This window comes from Arvicanthis niloticus, chromosome 19, assembly GCF_011762505.2.
Source record: "Arvicanthis niloticus isolate mArvNil1 chromosome 19, mArvNil1.pat.X, whole genome shotgun sequence".
In the NCBI taxonomy this organism is placed as follows: domain Eukaryota; kingdom Metazoa; phylum Chordata; class Mammalia; order Rodentia; family Muridae; genus Arvicanthis; species Arvicanthis niloticus.
Window position 1 is genome coordinate 35,170,446 of NC_047676.1, and position 24,009 is coordinate 35,194,454.

The following is a 24,009-nucleotide window of genomic DNA, read 5'->3' on the forward strand; positions in this document are numbered from 1 at the left end:
CACAGATTTGTATCATTTAATTTTCGACTCTGGTTGGTTGGTTTTTTTGAGACAGGGTTTTTTGATAAAGTAGCCCTTGGCTGTCTTAGAATTCTCTTTGTAGATCAGGTTAGCCTCAAATTCAGAGATCCTCCTGCTTCTGCTTCCTGGGTGCTGTGATTAAAAGACATGTGCTACCATGCCTGTCTAATATTAGAGTTTTTTGCTTTTGTTTGTTTGTTTGTTTTGTTTTGTTTTGTTTTTGAGGCAAATTCTCATGAAGTAGCCCAGCTGATCCTTTTGCTTCAGCCTCCCGAGTGCTGGAATTACAGGCACGTGTGCAATGATACTCTGCTTACAGTCTTTTCAACGAACCACTTACGGGGGGGGGGGGGTTGTTTTCTTCTACTGCAGCTACTTAACAGTGACACTAAACCACTATTAGCATGGGTATGTGATTGTAGCTCTAAACAAAGTTTTTGCTAGAGATTGCCAAGTGTGACATTGTAAGCACCCTCCTACATTTATCTTTTTACACAGGCTCCTGTGATATACTTTTTAAAGGCTTGCTGCATATAGGTGTGTGTGCACTTGCCACCATGACTGTGCAAGTGAGAGAACAACTTGCAGGAGTTAGTTCCATCCACTGTCTGGGTTCCAGGAGTTGAAATCAACTCCATCAGTCTTAGCAGCCAGTGCTGAGCCATCTTCTGGCCTGTGATATTCAGTTGTTAAGAAAATAATTGCCAAGTTATAAGAAATCTTGGCAAATATCAGGTTGATTTTTTTTTTTTTTTTTTATTCCCTTCCTACCTACCTACCTACCTCTCTTGCTTTGTATGTGTGTGCCTGCTTGTGGAGGCCAGAGATCAACTTCAGGTGGCTTTCTCCACCTTATTTTTGAGACAAGAGTCTCTCATTGACCCTGAAGCTCACCCACTGGCCGGCTGGCTCCAGGGAGCTTCCTCTGTTCACCCTACTACCACATTACGTCAGGGCTGCAGTTGCAGTGCTACCACAACGGCTAGCACTATACTGAGTCATGTTGAAGCCTTCCACATTGTCTTTCCAAAAGGCTGTAACGATTTGTGCTTATGAGTTTCATTGGTAATGAAAATCACATACTAATAAAACACAACCATTTTGTTGAGCATATTTCTCAAAGTTTCTTGAATTAAAAAGTGCCCTTATCAATGTTAATTCTAGATGTAGGTGTTAACTATTTTTTCCCTCATGTGGCAACTGTACACAGCTGTGCTTCATTGAGAGAAGAACATGTGACTTGGTAACTTGTGTCAGTCTACTTCTATTTTGGCATTGTCCAGAGCCTCCTCACGGGAGCAGTGACACTGAAGTCTTGGTCCCATTCTCTGCAAACACTATGCTGTCTTTGAATCCCCAGCCCTCGACAGTTCTCGTCCCTCCACCTCCAGTGTATTATCATAGTTCTGATACCCATCCTAACCTTAGCCTTGTTATGTCTCCTTGCATAGTGGGGTCCTACTTGTATTTAAGAACAGCCTTCATCTTGGAATTATTTTAGCTCTTCTGGTGAACAGTGCTGGAGAAAATGGTCTCAAACCTTAATTGAGTAAGCTTCTTGTCCGGTGTATCTCTTTCTAGTTTTCCAGATTCTCGCTGTCGTATTCAAGACCCTCACACCCCACTTTAGCACTAGCATCACTCTGTTGCCTTCATCTCCAGCACCTTGCTTTTCTTCAGAGACCAGTCCTGAATCTTGTAACTTCATACATCTACCAGAACCATGTCTGTCTTTATTAACTCATCCTGTCCTCTTCCCCTGCAGGAAGTAAACAAATGGTGATTTCTTGTTGGTTAGGGATCTAGTCGAGTCCCCACACACCCTTTTTTAAAGAGAGAGTTTGTGGGCTGGAGAGGTGGCTCAGTGGTTAAGAGTACTGGTTGCTCTTACTGAGATCCTGGTTCAGTCCCCAGCACCCACGTGGCAGCTCGCTCCCGTTCCAGGGCATCCAGCGCCTTCACACAGTCATGTGCAGGCCAAACACCAGTGCACATGAAATAAAAATAAACATTGTAAAAATTAAAAAGAAAAGTGAGTGCATGTATCTGTGTTTCTGAAAACTGAACTTGGGGTCCTTGTACATGCCAGAGAAGCATTCTGCCATTGAGCCTCATCCACAACCCCACTTGCAGGCCTTAGTGAAAGAATTCTGTACCATTCATACTGTTGTGCTTCTTACTAACTTCTCCATTCACTGTCAACCTGGCTCCTAATCTCACTGTGCCTCTGACTGTTCTAATTTTCCTTGGTATCGTGTGTCAGTCACATTTCTGTTTCTACTGTTACCATCTACTTGGTGTTTTCTCACTAGTGTGTACTCAGGGTTTTGTAATTCTATAACACGCTGGGAATTTTGTTCCATCTTGAAAGTATTCATTGCCACTAGAAACAACCCCTTTATCTACATATCAATCCATTGTATTTGGGTCCAGAATTGTTCATACAATTCTCCCTTGGGCACCTCTGCTCCACTTTGAATTTCTCTTAACCTCTTGGATTCTTTTTTAATTGTATAATTTTATATGTATAGGTGTTTTGCCTGCATGTAGTCTATGCACACAGAGGCTAGAGTGCAGCAGATCCCCTGGAACTAGAAATAAAAGGTGGTTGTGAGCTGACATGTGTGTGCTGAGAATCAAACTTGGGTCCTCTGGAAGAGCAGCAACTCAGCCATCAATCTAGCCTCTCATTTATTTTTTTGAGACAGTTTCATGTTACCCAGGTGGCCTTGAATTTAATAAATAAATTGTCCAGGGTGACCTTGACATGCTTCCACCTCCCAAGTACTGAGTTGCGGCTGTGCACCACCACACTGAACTTATATGGTGCTAAAGGTTAAACCCAGGACTTTGTGCTACCTTGCAAACCAAAAACAAAACCCTAAATTCATAGTCTTTCCCAGCAAACCCAATCCAGACTTCATTTGAACTCTTGGACTCTTGATACAAGATGGCATGCTAAGCCAGAGATTTGGGGGTCGTAGTTAGCTATTTGTCTTTCCTCATTTCTGTGTAGTGCTATACTTCTGCGACTCTGACTGAAGTGCACTGCTATACAATTTGTCCCGTGGCACTTTTTTAAACACAGGTTTTCATTGCTTCGCACTTACTTTCATGAAAATGTTCAAAACAGTTTATTTGCTTTTTTGTGTTCGTTTTGTTAGAGATCATCTCACTGAGTGGTACTGATTGGCCTCAAACTTACCATTTCAGCCTCTCTGGTCTAGGATTTAGAATCTGCCTGACTCAGCTTCTCCTAATCCTGAGATTATGGATGTATGGCTCCCTCTGTGTCTTTATCTTTTTACTGTCATCACTTAAAATGTGGCCTGATACATACATGGTAAGAGGGAGGAAACACTTAGGGAAAGGCTAGTTCTGTATTTCCATATTACCTCCAGATCTGACTAGCATGAGTGTTCCCCTTCTTAAGGATGTGTCGATTAAGTCAGGCATGTGGTTCAAAAAAAGAAAAAGGGAAGCCTTATGTTGTAGCACTTGCCCACAGTCTCAGCACTGGAGAGGCAGAGACACACTCAGAAGAATGACCATAAGAGTTTGTAGCCAGCTTAGTATACATGACAAGTCCTGCCCTGCCCCCTACAGACACATACACTCACGCTCAAAGAAAAATGAATATGATCTGGGTGGGGGGTACTCTGACCTTTAATCCTAGTACTCGGAGGCAGGAGGATCTCTGAATTGGAGGCCAGCTTGGTCTCATACCAAGTTACAGGCAGCCAGAGCTACATAATAGAGACTAAAAAAAACAAGAAGGAAAAAGGAATGATGTTAAAGTTGTCCAGAAGTAAGCCTCAGTGGTAAGTCGTCTTCCTGGCATATACGAAGCCTGAGCTTCAATCCTTAGCGCTGCAAAAGAAAAATTAAAAAGGTGAGCTCATATTTGCTTTTGCTAATGTTCTCAATTTATCAATGTATTTTTTTTCTTACAATAGGTGAAAAGCCTTTTGAATGTTCAAATTGTCACGAGCGGTTTGCTAGAAATAGCACTCTCAAATGCCACCTCACAGCATGCCAAACTGGAGTAGGGGCAAAAAAGGGAAGGAAGAAGCTTTATGAATGCCAGGTAGGTGTGGGTATGTTTTGTTTTCACAAGAGGAACTTACTGCAGTCATTAGAAGTGCAGAGTAAACTGTTCCTTGACCCATGGGGTTGACTAAGAAGTTTCTGATGTGACATTACTGTAAAAAGCATTATGTGTTCGGTAGAAACAATTTCTGGAACTTTGAAATCTGATCTTTTCCTGAATTAGTGAAATCCAGTAGGATCTTCTCTTGTGACTGGGCAGCAGCAGCCTCAGCTCCTCGATAATCATGCACTCCCAATACTAAACAAAACCAATACTCCCAGTATGTGGCCCCAGAACAGCCATGGATATGGGCCAAAACAGAATTGTGAATTCCTTAAACATTGAGGGCTTTCTTTTATTTTCTTTAACTTTTACAGCTCTTGAATGTGAACTTGGAGATGACAATGCCCTGTTGCAGTGTCAGCGGGTTGGACATGCCTTTAGTTCCTATAGTGTGGGTGGGCTAGGTGCAGTAAATGCCCTTTACACAGCATTGCAGTGGTGTATCAGCATCTCAAGCTAGAGCCTCAGAAAGACCTGGAAGTAAATGTCTTATGTGGGTTATTAGCAGCCCTAGAGTGATACAGTTGTCTTAAGTAATAGTCTAAACAGAAGTGCAGGTTTATTAGGTGGTTTTCCTTTGTTTTCTTTCTTTCTTTTTTTTTCCTTAAGGCAGTCTGCCATATCCCAGACTGGCCCTTGAACTGCCTTTGTAGCTAAAGATGACCTAGAATTATGATTTTCTGTCTCTGTCTCCCAAATGCTGAGGTGTATACGGCCACACCTGGTTTGGGGAAATAATAGATTTGGGTGATCGTTTATATGTATTTACTAATGGTTGCGTGTACATGCATCAGAGGACACTTTGTAGGAGTTTGTTCTTTTTTCACTATGTGGCTTTTCAGGGATTGTGCCCGGGCTTGGTGGCAAGTGCCGCTTTTACCTGTTAGCCGCCTCACCCGAACACAGCTAATTGTTTCTAACCACAGCAACAGTCACTGGCTTCAGGGAGAGGGCCAGGGAAAGCAGAAAAGGTAGAACTGTGTTTTCCATGATTAGCATTTTTTTTTGTCCCAAATAGTATAATGAGTCTAAATCTTGGAACTGTGGGATAAACTATGATATTGTTACTTTATATTTGATATTTAACAGGAGCAATTCTGGAGTGTTCCTAGAATTTAGTCAGTTGTTAGGTATCAAATGAAACCAAGTGTGTGAAATAGCTTTGCAACCCCCCTGGAAGCTATGTTCCTAGAATTTAGTCAGTTGTTAGGTATCAAATGAAACCAAGTGTGTGAAATAGCTTTGCAACCCCCCTGGAAGCTATGTTTAAAATGGTTTTGTAATAACTTAGCAGTATGGGTGGTAGTATTCTGTGGTTGGTTGGCTTGGTTGTTTTCTAGTACTGGGGATTAAACACAGGGCCTCCCATATGCTAGGCAAATACTCTTACCACTAAGTTATACATTCAATCCATATTAATGTGCTCTTTGTGGGGATTTCTTTATTAGTGTTCTTTGTTTTATTTTGTTGTACTTGTTGACGCTTAGGATTAGAACCAGTATAGTTGCCTTGTGAGTGCTGGGCAGATACTACTGAGCTAACCTCAACCCATGAGTATATTTAATGGAGCATAAGTATATCCACATTTACTTCAGTATGATTATAATTATTAACATACTGTATTTGGTGATTTCAGGTCTGTAACAGTGTATTTAACAGCTGGGACCAGTTCAAAGACCACTTGGTAATACACACTGGAGATAAACCCAACCATTGTACTCTGTGTGACTTGTGGTTTATGCAAGGAAATGAATTAAGGAGGCATCTCAGTGATGCTCACAACATTTCAGAGCGTATAGTAACTGAAGAAGTCCTTTCAGTAGAAACACATTTACAAACTGAACCAGTGACATCAATGACTATTATAGAACAAGTTGGGAAAGTGCATGTGTTACCACTGCTTCAGGTCCAAGTGGATTCCGCACAAGTAACTGTGGAACAAGTTCATCCAGATCTGCTCCAGGACAGCCAAGTGCATGATTCACAAATGAGTGAGCTTCCAGAGCAGGTCCAAGTGAGTTATCTGGAAGTGGGCCGAATTCAGACTGAAGAAGGCACTGAAGTACATGTTGAAGAGCTTCACGTTGAACGGGTAAATCAGATGCCAGTTGAAGTACAGACTGAGCTTCTAGAAGCTGACTTGGATCACATGACCCCCGAAATCATGAGCCAAGAGGAGAGAGAGCCTAGCCATGCAGATGCTGCCATGGAAGAACATGAAGATGCTGAGGGGTTAGAGACCAAACCAAATGAGTATTCCCAAGCTAAAAAAGCAGAGAATGACAGGACATGCCGGTTTTAGAATGAAATAGCAATTATATTTTTAAATTTACATTTGGGGTAAATTGATGGGCAGTGTGACCTTAAGCTATCAAATAAGTGGACCAAAGTTAAACTATTTCTGTTGTGCTGAACTGTTTCTATGGAAACAGGCTGATGTCCTTCCAGTTAATGCCACAGAATGGGAATATTCCTCATAATGAGTGGGAGCATTGAGAAGTATATTTCTGGTAACTTAAATGAATTATATTCTTATTATATAGTTGGGTACGAATGCATCTATTTTCATTGTGGTAAGGGTCTCTGTATCCTCTTCCCCAGGTCATGTCTTTCCTTAAATTTTTTGCATATTATAAAATCATACTTAAAACCATTAGAATACGTACACTTGTATTCTAATGCATGTTAAAAAATTGAGTATGTAGGCAACACAAGGCTGCATGAGGGAAAGAAGTGCATTGTTACTGTGCAGTTAATAGTTGGGGGCTGGCTTTATTTTGAACAACATTCTTGTCTATCCAGTGGCTACAAATGCTGTCCCCACAGCAGAAACGGTGGTGGCAGAATTTCTAGAATGTTTTAAAAAAAGACAAAAACAAAAAAAAAAAAAAAACAACCACCCTGTGCCTTTTCAAAACCAACAAAACTTCAGAAAAACATCTCTGGTTCTTTCAAAGTTTGTTTTAAAGAGCAGTGTAAGGTGCTCTGTCTGGTACTTGGTATTTTTTTTTTTCTTAAAATGACAACTACCAATTTTTTTTTCTTTAAGTTACATTGAGAATTTTCATTTAACGGCAGCTGAAGGGCCATTTTCAATTAGAAAAGTTCACTCCCATCTGTGGTAAACTTTATTTTGATGAGAAGTTGCACTAGTATTTTACCACCAGATGGAAAAAAAATTAGATGAGCATCATTTAAAAATTAATGTATTTAAAATAAAGTACAGAAGAAAAGTATGTATATACTATATCAGGCTTTGTTTTGAGTGGAATCTTTTTCCCCAATCCTTAATGTAAAGATTTTGTGCTATAACTTTTAAAGCCATACAAATAAGAGTGCTAAACTGTGGACTTAAAAGTAGTTGTGTAAATATTTTTAATCAGTATTACTTGGAAAATAAAAATATAACAACCACATAAAATCAATATTGCTATTTTCTTTACCTGTTAAATACTGGGAGATAATTTACATTTTAAAGTAAACTTTAAAATTATATGTTTATGACTTTTTAAAGTTATTATTTTATGTGTGTGGGTGTTTTGCTTGTATGTATGTCTGTGTGCCGTGTGCGTGCTCGATGCTCCCCCAAAACCCAGAAGATAGAGTTGGTTGTGAGCTGCCATATGGGTGCTGGGAATCAAACCTGGCTCCCCAGAAAGAACAGCAGTGCTCTTAACTGCTGAGCCATCTCTAGCCTTATTTTTTTAATTATCAATTTGGAGATACTTGCTGTGTTTTTGTGACTGTCGTAACAGGGCTCATTAACTAACAAGATTGTGAATACATCCTCCATAACCCAAGAGTTAGCTGAAAAGGCCAAGACACAAGGTACTTGTATATTTGTAGATCTTACTGGCACACAAGTGGTGTTTTTTTTAGTAGTGCCTATTTATTTTAAACATATTTCTCCACTTGTTTTTAAAGAGATCAACTCAAATAATACTTTTGGTAATTGTGGTGTTAAATGGTATCAATCACAAAGTTTGCTGGAGAGGTGTTTTATGTCACTCAGTTTGTTGATGTTAAGATGAGGCTTACAAAGCCTGTATCACTAGACCACATTTTATATGTTGAGTAAGCCAACAACAAATGAGACCTAACTGATAAAAGCGGGTTTTAATTTCTGTCTGCAGTTTATAGCACATGTTGTCTAAAGAGAGAATGTGGTCATTAAGGAGCTCACTTGAAAGTAGTCTTACAACTCATGTGGAAAAATGAGGGAGAGTCTGAAGTCCCTGTGTTGTTACATCTGGAGGAGGAGACCTAGGCAAAATGTACTTGATGTGTAATTTCATGTGCTGAAGTGTGCCGTAACTCTTAACAAAGTTTGTCATAAAGGATTCAAATGAGAATCAGCGCCAGACTAAACCTCTTAGAGGCCTAGAAGTGTGTTTTGCTCTAAAAACAAAAATGAAGAGGCCATTCTCACCTAGTCAGAACATAAAGGATGTCTAACCTTGTTCTGTGTACTTTAAACAGTCCCTCCTTCATGGTAAGTGCAAAGGCAGCAATATTTCCTCTTGATGTTAGTATGATGTGACTTAGCTGAAATAACCTCTAACTTGATACCTCTACCAAAATGTGACCTGGGAAAGAAAAGTTTTATTGTAGTAATAGCTGTCAGTCATGTATCACCTATGTATACACCCACTGACTTGTGTCTCAGTGACCGGGTGAGAGAATGAATGGGGCTGGTTACAGCATCCAAGTAGTTACCTCTAAGAGACCTCTTTCCTTCAGATTGTACAAAGCACAGAGTAAATACTCATTTTCTTGCTGGAATCCACTCCAGCTTTTAATGGGGCTGGGAGTGGAGGAGATAGATCAGTTAAGCTGTCACAGACCCCGTTTCCTTGTCCTGAGGCTGTGCTATCTGTGTAGTGGCAGCTGTCCCATTTGTGAATCTCCCTCTTACTGGCATTCCAGATTATAAGAAAACTGCAATTTATCACACGTCACTCCCAAAGATTTTTTTTTTTTAATTTATATAACCCAGAATATCTGGCAGTTAGATTATTTTGGATGTGTAAGATGATACTTTTATTGGAGAAAAGTAATTCATCTGTCTAAACAAGTTTATGGGTCTGTTTGCTTGTTACTGACAAGGAATAAAGGGAAACAGGAATTGAACTCAGGACCTCTGGAAGAGCAGTCAGTGCTCTTAACCACTGAGCCATCTCTCCAATCCCATACCTTAAGTTCTTAAGGTGGCCTTTGAGGGGGAAGAGAACTCCTCCCATCTTGTCAGGGCTCTAGAGTAAGCCTGGTTTTCTTCTCAGCAATTATCTCTGAAGCACTGACCCTTGAATGCTGAGCAGGCAGATGAGTTCAGTAACATGCAGACAGTAGCCTAGCCGTTACTAGAGTCTTGCTAGACTTCATATCCTGACTTGAGTATTCTGTTGGTCTGGATTAGTGCCTGGGAGTTCCTGGATATTGGATATCACTGGCTGTTGGGTCTTGGGTCACTTGGTGAACAACTGACATAAAGTGACAAAGGACTTCTAGGTTAGCCAATGGAATGCAGAGAGAGAGAGAGAGAGAGAGAGTGTTTTGGGGATTTTTTTCAATACCAGGGAATCAAACCCAATGACTATGCTACAGAAGTGTTGTACTAACTGAGCTGTATCTTCAGCCCTGGAATGAATGACTGAGAGACTCTTATATAGACCCATATAAGAGACTCTTATATAGAACTCTGTATAGATTGTTATATAGAAAAACCTACATGCTACTGTAGATTGTTCATGGTAGTTCTGTATTGTAGTGACCAAACATTCAGACCAAGCAAGAAGGTTATATGTTGTCTCAGCTGTTTTTGTGTTCTTGAAATGCAAATGCCCACAAAGATTGGAAATGTTAGAGAGCAATTAAGACATTAAAAACTCAAAAGATTAGACTAGTTGACTAGTAACACTCTTGGTGCTAGGTAATTCACATGCATGCAGTAGACACAAAATGTTAACTCAGACCTGTCAAGAACTAAATGTCAGTGTATGGACTTTCTTAAAAGTATAGCTGATCGTTACCTCTGGTGTGTGCCTGGTGACTATCTGTATTAGACAGGTAACTTGTGTGAAGCTGTGATTAAGGAGTGCTATGGATGGAGTAATTAACTTAGAGCCATCGTTCAAATGAAGCAGTGCTTATTGAGAATAAAATCAAGCAAAGTTAACTACATAAGTACTTTTGCTAAGTTTCATTGGGTCTAATCCAGAGCCTCTTCCTGCTCTTCAGTGTTCAGTTGTAAATAATAGCCAATGTCATCTATAAGAAAGTATCACACAGGTGATAAACGGGTTGGGCAGGTTTAGGGAAAAGCTAACAGTTCTAATTCTTGTTGGCCAGAAGACTGAAATGTTCTATGAGTCTGTCCTGACCAGAGGCCAGAATACCGAGGAACTCTTGTTTCTTGTTGTCTCACTTTCTTAAGTGAGCTCCTGGGAGCCATACTAGGAGTGTGACTGAAACCCCAGTCCAGACACTTAAGCCCCTCTGGTGAACAGCTTTGGAACTGGATCTCTGGATTTTGTGGTGAAAAATGATTATACTGCTTCTCAGTTTCTGCCTGTCCCTTAAAGGATTTTTAAGGTCTCAGCTTTTGACAGAATGTCAGGTAGCAAGAGGCCGTTGAGGATAGACCTCCCCCTCAGTCACCTCCCTGCAAACAATTGGAAGGAAAACATAATTACCCCTTCTTAGGCTTCCTGGAAAGTGGAGGACCCCTGGACCTGTTAGGAAACATGACCTTTCTCTAAAGGAGATTGTTGTTTCCTCCCTTATGTGTTAATCAGGGTGGACCTGTCAGTCACATGTCCAAAAGCCCAACCCAAGAAGAGGCGACACACCTAAAATCTCTCTAAAGATGTGGGGGGAATAATTATCCCACTTTCCTCTTAGTGATACAATGTATTTTCCTTCCCAGCAGACCCTCCCTTGATGAGGCTGCTCTCCTTTTTATCTTTCTCTCTTGGGCACTGCCCAGAAGCCTAAGTATGCTCTTCCTGACATTCTGTGCTTTCTCTCCTTTACTGTGGAGCTGCTTGCCAGCCTCCATTGCTAACCATGCCAGATTCCCAAGGCCTAAACTCCAAAGACACCACTTCTCTTTCTCTTTTCCATCTCTCTTCCATAGCTGCCTAGAGTTTGAGCTTGCTAAGAACTCAAAAAGCAAGCTTGATCTCCCTGCAACGCTGATCGGTTATACTTGGCTTCTTATTGAAGAAAAGTTTTTGAGAGGCTAGAAATACAACCAACTGGTGATGGGGTGCTTGCCTGCTATGTTGAAGGATCCTGAGTTCAGTCCCCCAGCCCTGAAGTGCAGACATTTGAAGGATACTGCAGTGAGGATAGAAGCAAACTTGGATTTCACCATGAGAATTAGCATGCCCTTTCTCAGTATCAGTTTTCCCAATGTTTTGTAAGAAATTTTATTGTTAAATATTACATAAATCAAAGCTAAATATCAGGACAGCTAAAGTAAACACCTGGGGGCTGGAGATTACTCAACAAGTGAAGTGTTTATTACATCAACAAGTGATGATCCCTTTCATCCTCATTGGAAGACAGACAGGAGGATCCTAGGGGCGTAGCTAGCCAGCCATTCTAGTGGAAAGACCAGCGCTCCAGATTCAGTGAGAAACCCTGACTCAATAAGGTGAAGAATGATTGAGAACACCCAACATTGATCCATGCCTCCTCATAGGCATGTGTATGTACATTCACCCCCTCACAAATCACTTTTGAAATAAAAGAATACAATATCAGAATTCAACGGGGGCTAGTGGCCGGTCCTTAGTCACTGGCGGCCTCTTTCTGTTGAATTAACACTTGCTAAAGTAAAAATCACATGATTCGGAACGAGAAAAAAAATAAAATAAAACTACCCCAATCCATCAATCAGAAATAATTTAACATTAAATGAAAAGCATTCCAGATATCTCTGGGCTGGGGAGGAAGAATAAGGGAGAAGGAAGAGACAAAGGGAGAACTTTGTAAAAACAGGATTACTGCAATTGTTTTCATTCATTCAGTTTAAATTTTGTGTGAGACTAAAGTCATATAAGACACTCCAGAACACTCTCTGGTCCTCCTTCTGCCATGTGAGGTGAGGGTTTAGTAAGTTGGTAATCTGCAGCCCATTAAGCCACCATTTCCGGAACTTAACCATGTTGACACCGGTAGCTCAGACTTCTGACTGGAGAGCTACTGATAAGAAAATGACTGAAGTAAGATTATCCAGCCCAAACCAAGAGTGTCTTTTCCATTCAAAGGTATTGTCAGGAAATCCTTGAATTTTTGTAAAGACATGAGTTCTCAGATTTGGGTTGTACACAGATCTGAAACAGTAATGATTTTAAGTTGCATATTCAACTGTGTAATAATAGTTTACACTCTTAGAGATTGTAAGATTCTCTTCTAAGATTCGTTATGATAAGCTTCAGATAAATGCTTCATTACTACAGCAGTACTAGGAAATAATTAGGTCATTAGAGTAGAGCTAATTGCATATGTGAGTAGTCATATAAGACACTTGAGAAGGCTCTCTGGTCCTCCCTCTGCCACGGTCAATGAGAATTTGGTAGTCTGCACCCATTAAATGGACATTTCCAGAACCTAGCTATGTTGACACCCTTAGCTCAGATTCTGACTGTAGTGCTACTGTCACCAGAGAGGATGAGAAAGACTAGGGGTGGAAATGTCCAGTTGAGTGGCCAGGTTCACATGCAATATGGCTGCATCCTGGGTAACTTAATAACTGGAAAATGCGAGTAGAATAGCCTGTTTGAACCTGAGTAGCAAGTGCGCGAACAAGTAGAGGGAATTCTGAACATACCTGAATCCCAACTCCTTAGACAATGGTGAAAGTAGCCCACTTAGCCATTGACCCCATCCCCTAACTTCCCAGGCTTTCTGGCCAGATTGCCAGAAACATCTCAGTTCTCCCAACAACTCCAAGATTACAGAACTGAAGCTAAGAAATGTTTGATGTCACAGGTGTCACCAGCTAGTAAAGATTTGGAGCTAAGATGGCCTTTTAGCCATTAGTATTTCTTAAAGACGGGCCCAAGTGTCTCATGCATTAACATGTTCAAGCTGACAGAGGGAAGGAAGGGTTAGAAACCATATTTCATTGAGCTTCCCAAGAATCATGGGCCTGACTACACAGATGACAGGGCCTTAGATTCATATATTCTTTTGAAATATATTTTCTAGAAAATACTTTTATGTAGTATATGCATACCCTTATAGAAAATCCTGGGAGGGATTAAGAAGAACTTGGAGGTCACTTTGAGAACTTTGAGGCAACTGCATCCGCAGTGGGGTGCATTTCCAGACATGAATCACAGACTTGTATTTTCTTTTTCCAGCTTTTGCTCACTCAACATGTACAAAATGTTTCCTTATACCCATGAGTTTTCTTAAAGGCTGGGTGGGTGTGATTGACACATACCTATAATTCCAAATTTTTGGGAGACTGAGGCTAGAGCATTCCCTGAAGTTCAAGTCCAGCCTGTATTACACATCAAGATAGTTTTTTTTTTTTTAAGTCGGAGCCTTGCATAGTGTTGTACTGTAATCTACTATTGAATGGACTTTTGTAGGAGAAAAAATTGTTTTTCAAGTGGAGGAAATCAAATGTATTCCACTCTTTTATGGCTGAGGAGTCCCAGAGTGCCAAGGGAAGAAACGGGTCTGACTTGGAAAGAGAACCTATCCCAGTGGTTCTCAACCTGGGTGGCCTAAGACCATTGGAAAACACAGATATTTACATCGTGATTCATGGCAGTAGCAAAATTACAATCATGACGTGTCAATGAAATAGCTTTCTGGTTGGGGGTCATCACAATATGAGGAACTGTATTAAAGGGTGGCAGCATTAGTAAGGTGAAAAACCAATGCTGTAACATGATGACATAAAGAAAATTGAAAATACAAGGGTCTGGTGGAGTGGAGCCCAGTAAGCATGCCTGCAAAGCAATTGCTGACCTACGATTTTCTCACTCTGTGTGGGCATGGTGCCTGAGTTTTGCCACTGTAGCCGTGTGTCTGGCCTGGGATTTGAGGGTCTAGATTTCTATATAATTTTTCTATAAAATTTTATCCCATGTACTGTCATGTTTCAAGATTCAAAGGGCCTTTTAATTTTTTTTAATGTGATGTTTTTGCTTTCATTTTATTGTTATAGAAAGAAAATAGGCTGGTGGCATGCACTCCTTCAAGATTATTTATTTATTTATTTATTTATTCATTACTTATTTATTTTAAGATGGGGAATCCTTTTCATCGACTGACTGGGTTGGGGAAGCAGTCTTTTCAGTGTCCCTCCGCCCAGTGCATGGAGCTGTCCAAGGTTTTCGGTCTTGCCCTTACTGTTCCAGACTCCTTTAAGGCACACTCGGGAGGCAGCAACAAAGAAGGGTCTGAGTATGTCTGAAGTCCCACTTCTTGGGTTCCAATCCCAGCCCCAGCGTTCGCAGCTTGGGGACCTTAACTGGAGCATATGTCTGTCTTTCCTTATCTGCTAAAACAGGGATGGTAATAACAGAACCTACTCAGATTGCCGTAAGGAGTTAGTCTTTGTAAAATTATTTAATACACTGTCTGGCAAATAGAGAAAAAAATAAAATAAAACAGATTCTTCTAGACCCCCAATTTCTGCCTCATAAGAATTTTAGATGTGATTATCTTGATTCTTGTAATTTCGCCGTGGCATTCAGGGATACACGGGGTGAGGAGTAGTCAAGAAAATGGACAATCTGATCACAGAGCTGAACTTAGACTCCTAGATCTGACTCGGCCATTAAACCATCTGTGACACCCTGAACTCCGCTTCCTCCTCTAACGCACGCACGCACGCACGTTAACTCCAGGAATTATCTTCTATGTTTCGTGGCATCTGAATCAAATTCCCAGCCCTACCCTCAATCCAATGATTTAACTCCTAGTTCGTAAACTAGAAAAAGAGTATTTGGCACCAGCCAGGATATCACAGCAGGGAGTAGACAAGCAACGAGGGGGCCACGACTAGGTGGCACCCTGAGAACTAGGCCTGATGCAGCGTGCAAGGGATCCGGACAGAGGGAGAGAAAAGCACTTCTTTCTGCAGAGCTTAAGCCCTGCTACTCACCCAGAGGAACTGTCGCTGTGCTTTGCTGGAAGTCTCAGCTCTGTTGAAAGGATTACAGGGTAGTGTCGCGGTCACTTAGGGGGAAGGAATGGGAGAGCGTGTAGGGGCTGTTCCAGCAAGGTGTTTGCTAAGTTGACTCGCTTTCTGCGGTGTCTCTGCTCCCCATCGTCGCTCTAGGCCCAAACCCCCTCCCGGAAAGTCTGCAGTGGGTGTCCCCCTTGCCACACAACCACACACTCCCCTCTTCCGCTCCTCCCTCCTGGCTGCCATAGTAACCAGCCTGCCAGGTCCAGGCCGGCTTCGCGGCGCAGTGACCATACAGTCTTCTTTCTCTGCTCCCCAGAGCCAGCCCCCCGCTCGGGATTGGTCCTGTTCAGGACGCTGCTCTGGTGGCAGAGCCAGGCGCAGACAGGCAGCGGGTTTGCCACGGCCCTGTGGGTCAGATCTGCTGCCCATCACAGTTCGCAGCGCCTTAGGAGCGACCCAGACGTCTGTGCCCCGGGACACTCACGAGTCTGAGCCAGCGCCTGCCACTCTGAGCTCCCCAGGCGGCCTCCGGACCGAGGTAAGCGGGGGCTCGTTGCCAGCGCCTGGGTCACCCTAGCCTCGCCGGCTCCCGGCTGCAGATGTGCGTGACTAGAAAGAGGCACTTCTCCAGGATCTCAAGGGAGACAGGGAGATACGAATTCTGGTCAGCGGTGGCGGTGAAGTGGGGTTAAGAGGAGGTTAAGTGCTCTTGGGGACGTCCACCGGGTCAATCAACATTCTGCAGAAGGGGACATTGACACCAAGGCGCAGGCTTCCATCCCTGTATGCGGTGCCTTAGTCTGGGCGCGTGTGTGCTCCCCATCGGTGTGCACTGTGCTGTAACTCGTGTCTATCTGTGCTCCCACACGTGAGCCAAAGGGCAGCCTAGCGTCTCGCATGCCCATACGGGTTCTCTGGACTACAAGAGAGAGGCGCCGGCCCAAATCTGTTAGTTTGTGACTAGGATTGAGCACCTGTGTAACTTGAATTAGGAGGGGACTTCTCACAGATGTGGCCCAGGGCAGGGGTGGTGGTGGCATGAACCCTCAAGGACACCATACACCAGAGTCCTCCCTAGAAAAAGGTGCTTCTTTGGGAAGACCCAACAAAGTAAAGAGGAACCTCATTTCTCTTCCCAGGCACCTCTCTAGGATTGTTATAATGGGGATAGGGGACTTGAAGACACAACCAGGAAGAGACATCAACAGGGTCTTTAAAACGCCTTCTGCAAGCAGAAGCCATTGGTTCCGATGGAGAGGCCAAGAGATCGACTTTCCTCTTTCCCTCTCTTCCTCTTCTTTCCCTCTCCTTCACCCTTACTCTCTCTCCTTTCCCTTTCCAGTTTCCCCCTTCCCGAGTATAGTAGACAAGAGTGCTCTGTGTTAAACACCCCCTCCCCTGCCAACACACACACACACACACACACACACACACACACACACACTCACTCCATTTCAAAATAAGGACAAATGAATCACATTCTAAGTGTTGCTCGCCATGTAATTCAGACAAGTTTGGAAACTAAACAAATCACGTTTGCACTCTGGGGCCTGGGGTATCCAGAAGGGAAACAAGCAAAACCAGAGAACAAAAATATGTTCCACGTTACGATTTCAAACCGGAATGTGAAACAGGTATTTGTTCATTGGAATAGGGATTTTTAAAAAATGTTTGAAAATCTGTATACACAGTTTGCATCATCGGTATTCAGTGTGATTCACAGAAGCACTTCAGGAGATGTTTTTTGTTAGTGTTGCAAAAGCCCTTCTAATTTTGGTTGCCATGGTAACTGAAGAAGGCGCCCTGCTCTTAAAGAGGCTGACTGGCTGAAACAGAGAACTGTTCCTGAAGGGAACTCCTCATGTCCCCTCCCATCACCACGGCAATAACAGAATTCATAAAAAGATATGTTTCTTTTCCTTAAAGTAATTAAACTCTAACTCATGTTTTGGTGGGGGTTTTTTAAAGTCCCCCCCCCAAATTTGCAGTCTGTTCTTCAGACCTTTCCTCTTCAACAAATGAGAATAAAACACCACTGCCCTCCAGCAAGTCAAATGGCCATCATCCTGAGGGCCCAGCTCTCTTCCCAGACTCTCTGAACCAACAGAGGACAGAGGAGTTGTTTGATGTTCAAGGAATCCTGGCCTGGGACTAGACTGCCCTCTCTATTTAGCGGTTAAATTTGGAATTCTAATTAGCTTTCTAATTAGGAGCTGGAGAATGTAGGTGGGGGGCCTGGCAGAGGCTACTGAGGGAAAGCTGAGCCCAGTTCTCCACAGGTTGATGCTTGCTGGGCTGTTGAACGTGCTTAGTACGGCCCTCAAGCATTTATTTTTAGACTAACCACTACTAGGTGGTAAGCCTGGAAAAACCTTCAAGAAAGACCTTTTTCTGTTACGGAGCAATGTGGCTGATATTTTGGGTTGAAGTGTGTGCTTTTCCTTATTTAAGCTGCATTTCAAATAAAGACAGGTCTGTAAGAGTCCAAATTTCCCAGTTACAACTACAAGTAGGTTACAGAACGCTACACTCTCATTTGGCTTTAGGGTTTCGTTTAAAAAGCTTAATTTGGGAGTAGCAGTGGTTCCACACTTTAAGCATTTTTCTCAACAAGTGTTGGTGCCTTTAAAGATATAATTCTTCAACAGCCGCCATTTCTTTTATTTCTAGACGTTAACCTCGCAGATAGATGGTGTATGAATGGAAATTTCAAAAGCTTCTAGACAGTAGTATCAAAGGGGGAAACCTGAAGATTTTGTCTGAGTAGAGTCATGCTTTCAGCACCACACAGAACCTCATTTTGGGGATCTTAAAAATTAAAATAGACTTACTACATTTCAAACTTCAATTTGTATTTTTCTAGGATTAAAGAGCCTTTACTCGTTGGCTGATTTTCTAGAATTTGCTATAAACCTCAGAAGAAAACACCCAAATTCACTTATGATGGTAATAGTACCCAGCTAGAATGAACCCTATTATAGTTTTTAAATTACTTTGAACAGCTTCGAGATTAGCTCAGCCACTGTAATATAGAATATTGACCCATTGCACAGGTGGGTAAGGTGCAGCCCAAAGACAAATGATTTCAGCTAAGCACCTAGAAATTTAAAACAAAAATCTAAGTCACTTGGAATGTTTATGAAGGTGGGTATCAGTCAAGACTTAGAGAAACAGGATGAGAAAAAAAGATAAAGCAGGTGGAAGGTAAAAGAGTTTAGGACAGAGGAAGAGTAAAATGGAGAAAGCAGATGAAGACCAAGTGAATGGAAGAGAACACTGAAGATACAAGGGCTTACAGAGAAAGAAAGCCAAATTGCATAACCAGACTCTAAAAAGACTTCTACTCACCCTGTAGACCAGGCTGGCCTCGAAAACCAATACTTGTCTCCACTAGTATTTGTTTTCCTGGTTTTTTTGTTTGTTTGTTTGGTTGGTTGGTTGGTTGGTTTTGGTTTTCTTTTCTTAAGATTTATTTATTTATTTATTTAATGTATTCGAGTACACTGTAGCTGTCTTCTGACACACCAGAAGAGGGCATCGGATCCCATTACAGATGGTTGTGAGCCACCATGTGGTTGCTGGGAATTGAACTCAGAACTCTAGAAGAGCAGTCAGTGTTCTTAACTGCTGAGCCATCTCTCCAGCCCTTGGTTTTGTTTTCTAAGATGAAGCTCACTCTGTGTAGCCCTGGCTGTTCTGGAATTCACTCCGAAGACCAGGCTGACCCTTGAACTCAGAGATCCAACCTGCCTCTGCCTCTGAATGCTAGGATTTAAGGTGTGCACCACCACTGACAAATAAGGCTTCCACTCCCCAAATACAGTCACTGTTAGCTTTAGTACTGCAGTTTTGTTTTTGTTGTTGTTGTTTTGTTTGGTTGGTTTTTTTGTTTTGTTGTTTTGTTTTGTTTTGTTTTGTTTTTTGAGACAGGGTTTCTCTGTGTAGCCCTGGCTGTCCTGGAACTCTGTAGACCAGGCTGGCCTTAAACTCAGAAATCCACCTGCCTCTGCTTCCCAAGGGCTGGGATTAAAGGCGTGCACCACCGTTGCTCTTTAGTACTGCAGTTTAACCATTTACCTTCCTATCCATATAAGGATTTTTGTCTTAAGTTTGTCCTGTTTGGATTTATCAGTTTTAGACATCGCCTACTGAGTTGCTCTTCTCCTAGGTATGGATTTAACTCTCTTGATCCACTCCTTTCAACTTGCTTACTCCATTTTTTTTTTCCAATATAGTTTGTAGATGAAAGTCAACTGCATCTTCATAACAGCCTGGGAGATTGCTCAGTGGGTAGAACACCTCCTGACATGTAAGCCTGGGCACTTTAGTTCCAACCCTCAGAACCCACATACAGGCCGGAATCGGTGGTGCTCATGGCTGTAACTCCAGCAATCCTAATGATGTGGAAGGCAGAGATGGAAGAATTTCTAGAAAGCTCTAGGATCAGCTAGTCTGTAATGCACAGCACAATGGCAAACCAAGAGAAGCTGTGTCAAACAAGACAGGAAGCAAGAGAACCGCTCCTTGGGCTGTCCTCCGACCACCACAAATGCTCTGTAGCATATTCTTTCACTCTCTCCCTCCATCCCTCTCTCTCTCCCTTCTCTCCCTCCCTTCTTCTCCCTACCTCTCTGCCCCCTTCCCTTCCTCCCCCTCCCTCAGCATAAAAGCTTGTATCAGCATCTAGTCTTATGTAAGATAGCTAAATATTTTATAGAACATTAGCTAAAGTAGCTGAAGCACCTCTGTAGTCTTCGGATATAGCTCAAGGATGGCTCTTAGAAGATAGGAATTGTTCTCTAAACTTACCAGGCATTGTTTGAGTAACCTATGGGATTTTACACAGGGGGTGGGAGGAGGGGAGGCTGGTGAAGAGAAAGAATTAGGGGCTAAAGTTATGTTCTAGGATGGTGAGTAGGAATAGCTGCAGGGAGCAAGGGTTCTGTCCTTCAACATCTCCCACAAATTATATCACAATTAGCCAGGCAGTGGTGGCGCACGCCTTTGATCCCAGCACTTGGGAGGCAGAGGCAGGCGGATTTCTGAGTTCGAGGCCAGCCTGGTCTACAGAGTGAGTTCCAGGACAGCCAGGGCTACACAGAGAAACCCTGTCTTGAAAAACCTAAAAACAAAAAACAAAAAAAAAAACAAAAAAAAAAAAACAACAAAAAAATTATATATATCACAATTAAGTTAAATCCACATTGAGTTTACATTGTTAAGACTGCAATCACTGTCCACAGCCTGGGCAAGTTGTGAACTGTGATTGTCTTCCTTTCAGCCTTTCCCTCTCTATTTTATATGATTTTTGGAAGAAATATATATTTACTTCAGCTTTTAGGAACCCTTTGCTATTTCTTGCCAACTATTCTAACGGTTGTGAAAACACCCTTCTCGGTGTGTTCTCACATTCAAAGTCAGCTGGTAAGTGATAGTCCTTTCCTGGCCTCCTCTAAGCCACGCAACACAGGGCTGGCTGTCAGTTCTCCAATCCCATCCGGTTATATACAGTTCCGATGCACACGGGTGTTCTGATCCCCTGTCCTGTCATTCCCCGCCTCCCCCCCCCCATCCTTAGTTTACTGTCCCCTTTAATGAAGCACTTGTTCTAGTAGCTAAAATTACTTTTTTTTTTTAAAGCTGGGTGGTGGCAGTGCACGCCTTTAATCCCAGCACTGCACCCAGGAGGCAGAGGTAGTCGGATTCCTGAGTTTGAGGCCAGCTTTGTTTACAGAGTGACTTCCAGGACAGCCAGGACTACACGGAGAAACCCTGTCTGGGGTGGGGGGAAAAAAAGACAAGAAAAACTTTTTATGTGTAGAGGTGTTTTCCCGAATGTATGTCTGTACTGTGTTTGTGCCTGATGCCTGCGGAGGTCAGAAGAGGTCATCAGATCCCTAGAAATTGGCTTAAGGATGTTCAGAGTCACTATGTGGGTGCTGGGAACCAAACCCAGGGCCTCTGCAAGAGCAGATGATGTTCTTAATTCTGACCCATCTCTCCAGTCCTCTGTTGATTGTGCTGCCTCCTCCTCCTCCTCCTCTTGCTCCTCCTCCTCTTCTTCTTCCTCCTCCTCTTCTTTCTCCTTCTCTTTTTCCTTCTCTTCCTCTCCTTTCTTTTCTTCCTCTTCCTCCTCTTTTTTTTCTTCTTCAGGATTTATTTTTCTTACAGATCTGTCTACTCAAATACAAAAAAAAAGAAAAAGAAATAAATTATTCTCTTTTCAACTTCCAAAAGTTCTGTATATGCTCAGGTTATGAGAAATTATTATTCAGTTAGTCTGCTCAAGCCCTCCCTCAGATCAATTTTATGTAGAGACATTGGCCTTTTGCTTTCTGCAGAAGGGAGACATTTCCTCAGTAGTGAGGAAGGAAAGTCACTTCGAAGAACGTGGCCTAGGGATGCCCTCCATGGTTGAAAGTGTCTGCCTGGTGTCTACAAAGCTTTGGATTTGGTCCCTAGACAGACAGACAGACAGACAGACAGACACTCTCACACACGCAGAGCACCACCACCACCAAAACAAAGCCAAATCACCAAGTGTGCTACATGGAGACTGGTGGGAAGAAAGACTGACAAGGAAGGAAACCAGTCTGTTTTAGTTGCTGCAGTGGCAGGTGTCTGTGGTCCGAGCTACTCAGGAGGCTAATGTACAAGAGATCTTGAACCCAGCAGTTCAAGGTCAGCCTAGGTAGAACTAAAAATGACGTAGGGCAGATTCCAAGCTCTTTTGCAGTGTTCAGTGACACAACATCATGACTGACCTAAAGGTCAGAGCTGCAATCTCCAAGGAGCCAAGGACTGGTTGTGCCCTCTTCAGAGAAACAAAGGTTAAAAAGGTTAAGTTAGGAGAAAGAGGGGGGAGACAGGGAGGCAGATATTCATGTATCTCCACCAGTCAAAGATAGTTGTTATAGCTAGGTCGGTCAGTGGGTTACACCTCTGATTGAACAATTCCAAACTTATAACGCTTATGATTAACATTATTTTTAAAAAAAATGTATAAATGCAAAAAGGAAAAGGGGGCATGTGATAGGGGATTTCTAAGGGGGGTGGGGGGAATGGGGAAAGGGGATGGCATCTGAAGTGTAAATAAAATATCTAATAAAAAAAAAGAAAAAAAAAAAAAAGGTTAAGTTAGGTCACTTGTTGTTAGGTTGCATCCTGAGAGTCTCTTTACTGATTATGGCTGTTCTATCCTGTTCTTAAGAATTTTAATGATTTTTTTAAAAAAATTAATATATATCTATGTATATACACATATGTATATATATACACATATATATGTATGTACACACACACGCACACACACACACTTGCTTTAACTCATTCCCTTCCCCCTTTCTCTTCCTGATTCTCTGCTTACCAGAAGGGCATAGTCAAGGCATTCAAGGGGACTGGTGCTAACTCACTAGTTCTCTGGGGTTGGACAGAGTTAACATTTCTAAACTGCTTATTTCATCATCAGAATGGGCAATGTATTCTCTGTGGTGGTTTGAATGAGAGTGGTCCCCATAAGCTCACATATGTGAGTGCTTGGTCGCTGGTTGGTGGAACTGTTTTAGGAAGGATTAAGAGGTGTGGCCTCGGCCTCGTTGGAGAAAGAATGTCATTGGGGATGGTCTTTGAGGTTTCAAAAGTCTACTTCAAACCCAGTCTCTCTCTCTTTCTCTCTTTCTCTCTCTTTCTTTCTCCCTCTCTCCCTCTTTCCCTCTCCCTCTCTCCCTCTCTCCCTCTCTCTCCCTCTCTCCCTCTCTTCTCCCTCTCTCCCTCTCTCCCTCTCTTCTCCCTCTCTCCCTCTCTCCCTCTCTTCTCTCTCTCCCTCTCTCCCTCTCTCCCTCTCTCCCTCTCTCCCTCTCTCCCTCTCTCCCTCTCTCCCTCTCTCCCTCTCTCCCTCTCTCCCTCTCTCCCTCTCTCCCTTTCCCTCTCCCTCTCCCTCTCCTCTCCTCTCCTCTCCTCCCCTGTCTCCTCTCCCACTATTCTCTCTCTGACTCCAACTTGTGGATAAGCTGTGAGCTTTCAGCTACTACACCGGCATCGTGCCTGCCTGCTGCCATACTCCCTGCTGTGATGTTCTTGGACTCACCCTTTGAAACTGTAAGCAAGCCCCCAACTAGATGCTTTCTCTTATAAGTCATCTTGGTCATGGTATCTCTTTGCAGCGATAGGAGAGTAACTTAGTCTCTATCTTACAGAAATTGTTACAATGACTGAATCAATGGTATAAGAATATTTGGCACAGAGTTTGGTATATAGCGATTAATAAAAAATAGCTTTCAATATTTCTCACTGTTGTAATAAAATCAGTCATTACAGACTTAAACCCAACTAAAAGAATAACTACCTTAAAATATCTGTCTGAACATGCATACATAGTAATGTATATTCTTTCATAGAACCTCATATAATATGCTTTAATTACCTTTCTGTTAGTTTTTAACCAATATTTGCTTGGAACCTCCCATACCCTTGCTTCCATTAAATGACAGGATATATTGAAGCTATGAAACAAAAGGCTAGTTTTAGACAAGCTGAATATAATTCATATATGAATGTGTTCAGTGGGAGTATAGATAACCTAGCAATTAACGTCAGGTGGTAGAGAGGACAAAATCATAAGAAAATACTTCCCCTGAGCATTTTTCTTTTTCTTTTCTTTTTTTTCTTTTTGTTTTTG

At 42.3% G+C, this 24,009-nt stretch overlaps 2 protein-coding genes across 8 annotated transcripts in view; both read left to right on the forward strand.

Annotated features, from left to right (window-relative positions):
- Positions 1–7,678, forward strand: part of Znf131 (zinc finger protein 131) — a 28,674-nt gene extending 20,996 nt beyond the window's left edge. For all 6 annotated transcript variants that reach the window (XM_034523413.2, XM_034523415.2, XM_034523414.2 and 3 more), the window contains 2 exons: positions 3,978–4,108; positions 5,811–7,678. In XM_034523413.2, coding sequence (XP_034379304.1) covers positions 3,978–4,108; positions 5,811–6,476 — 797 coding nt within the window. In that variant the 3' untranslated portion in view covers positions 6,477–7,678. The remainder of the gene's footprint in view (positions 1–3,977; positions 4,109–5,810) is intronic.
- A 7,838-nt stretch (positions 7,679–15,516) lies between these two features.
- The window catches only part of Nim1k (NIM1 serine/threonine protein kinase), a 48,499-nt gene continuing 40,006 nt past the window's right edge, over positions 15,517–24,009 (forward strand). Inside the window, exon 1 of one of the 2 annotated variants that reach the window (XM_034523670.2) lies at positions 15,517–15,870. The gene's annotated coding sequence lies outside the window, so the exon portion shown is untranslated. Of the gene's footprint in view, positions 15,871–23,303; positions 23,430–24,009 lie in introns of those variants that run through there. The other variant, XM_076916181.1, reaches the window with a different exon arrangement.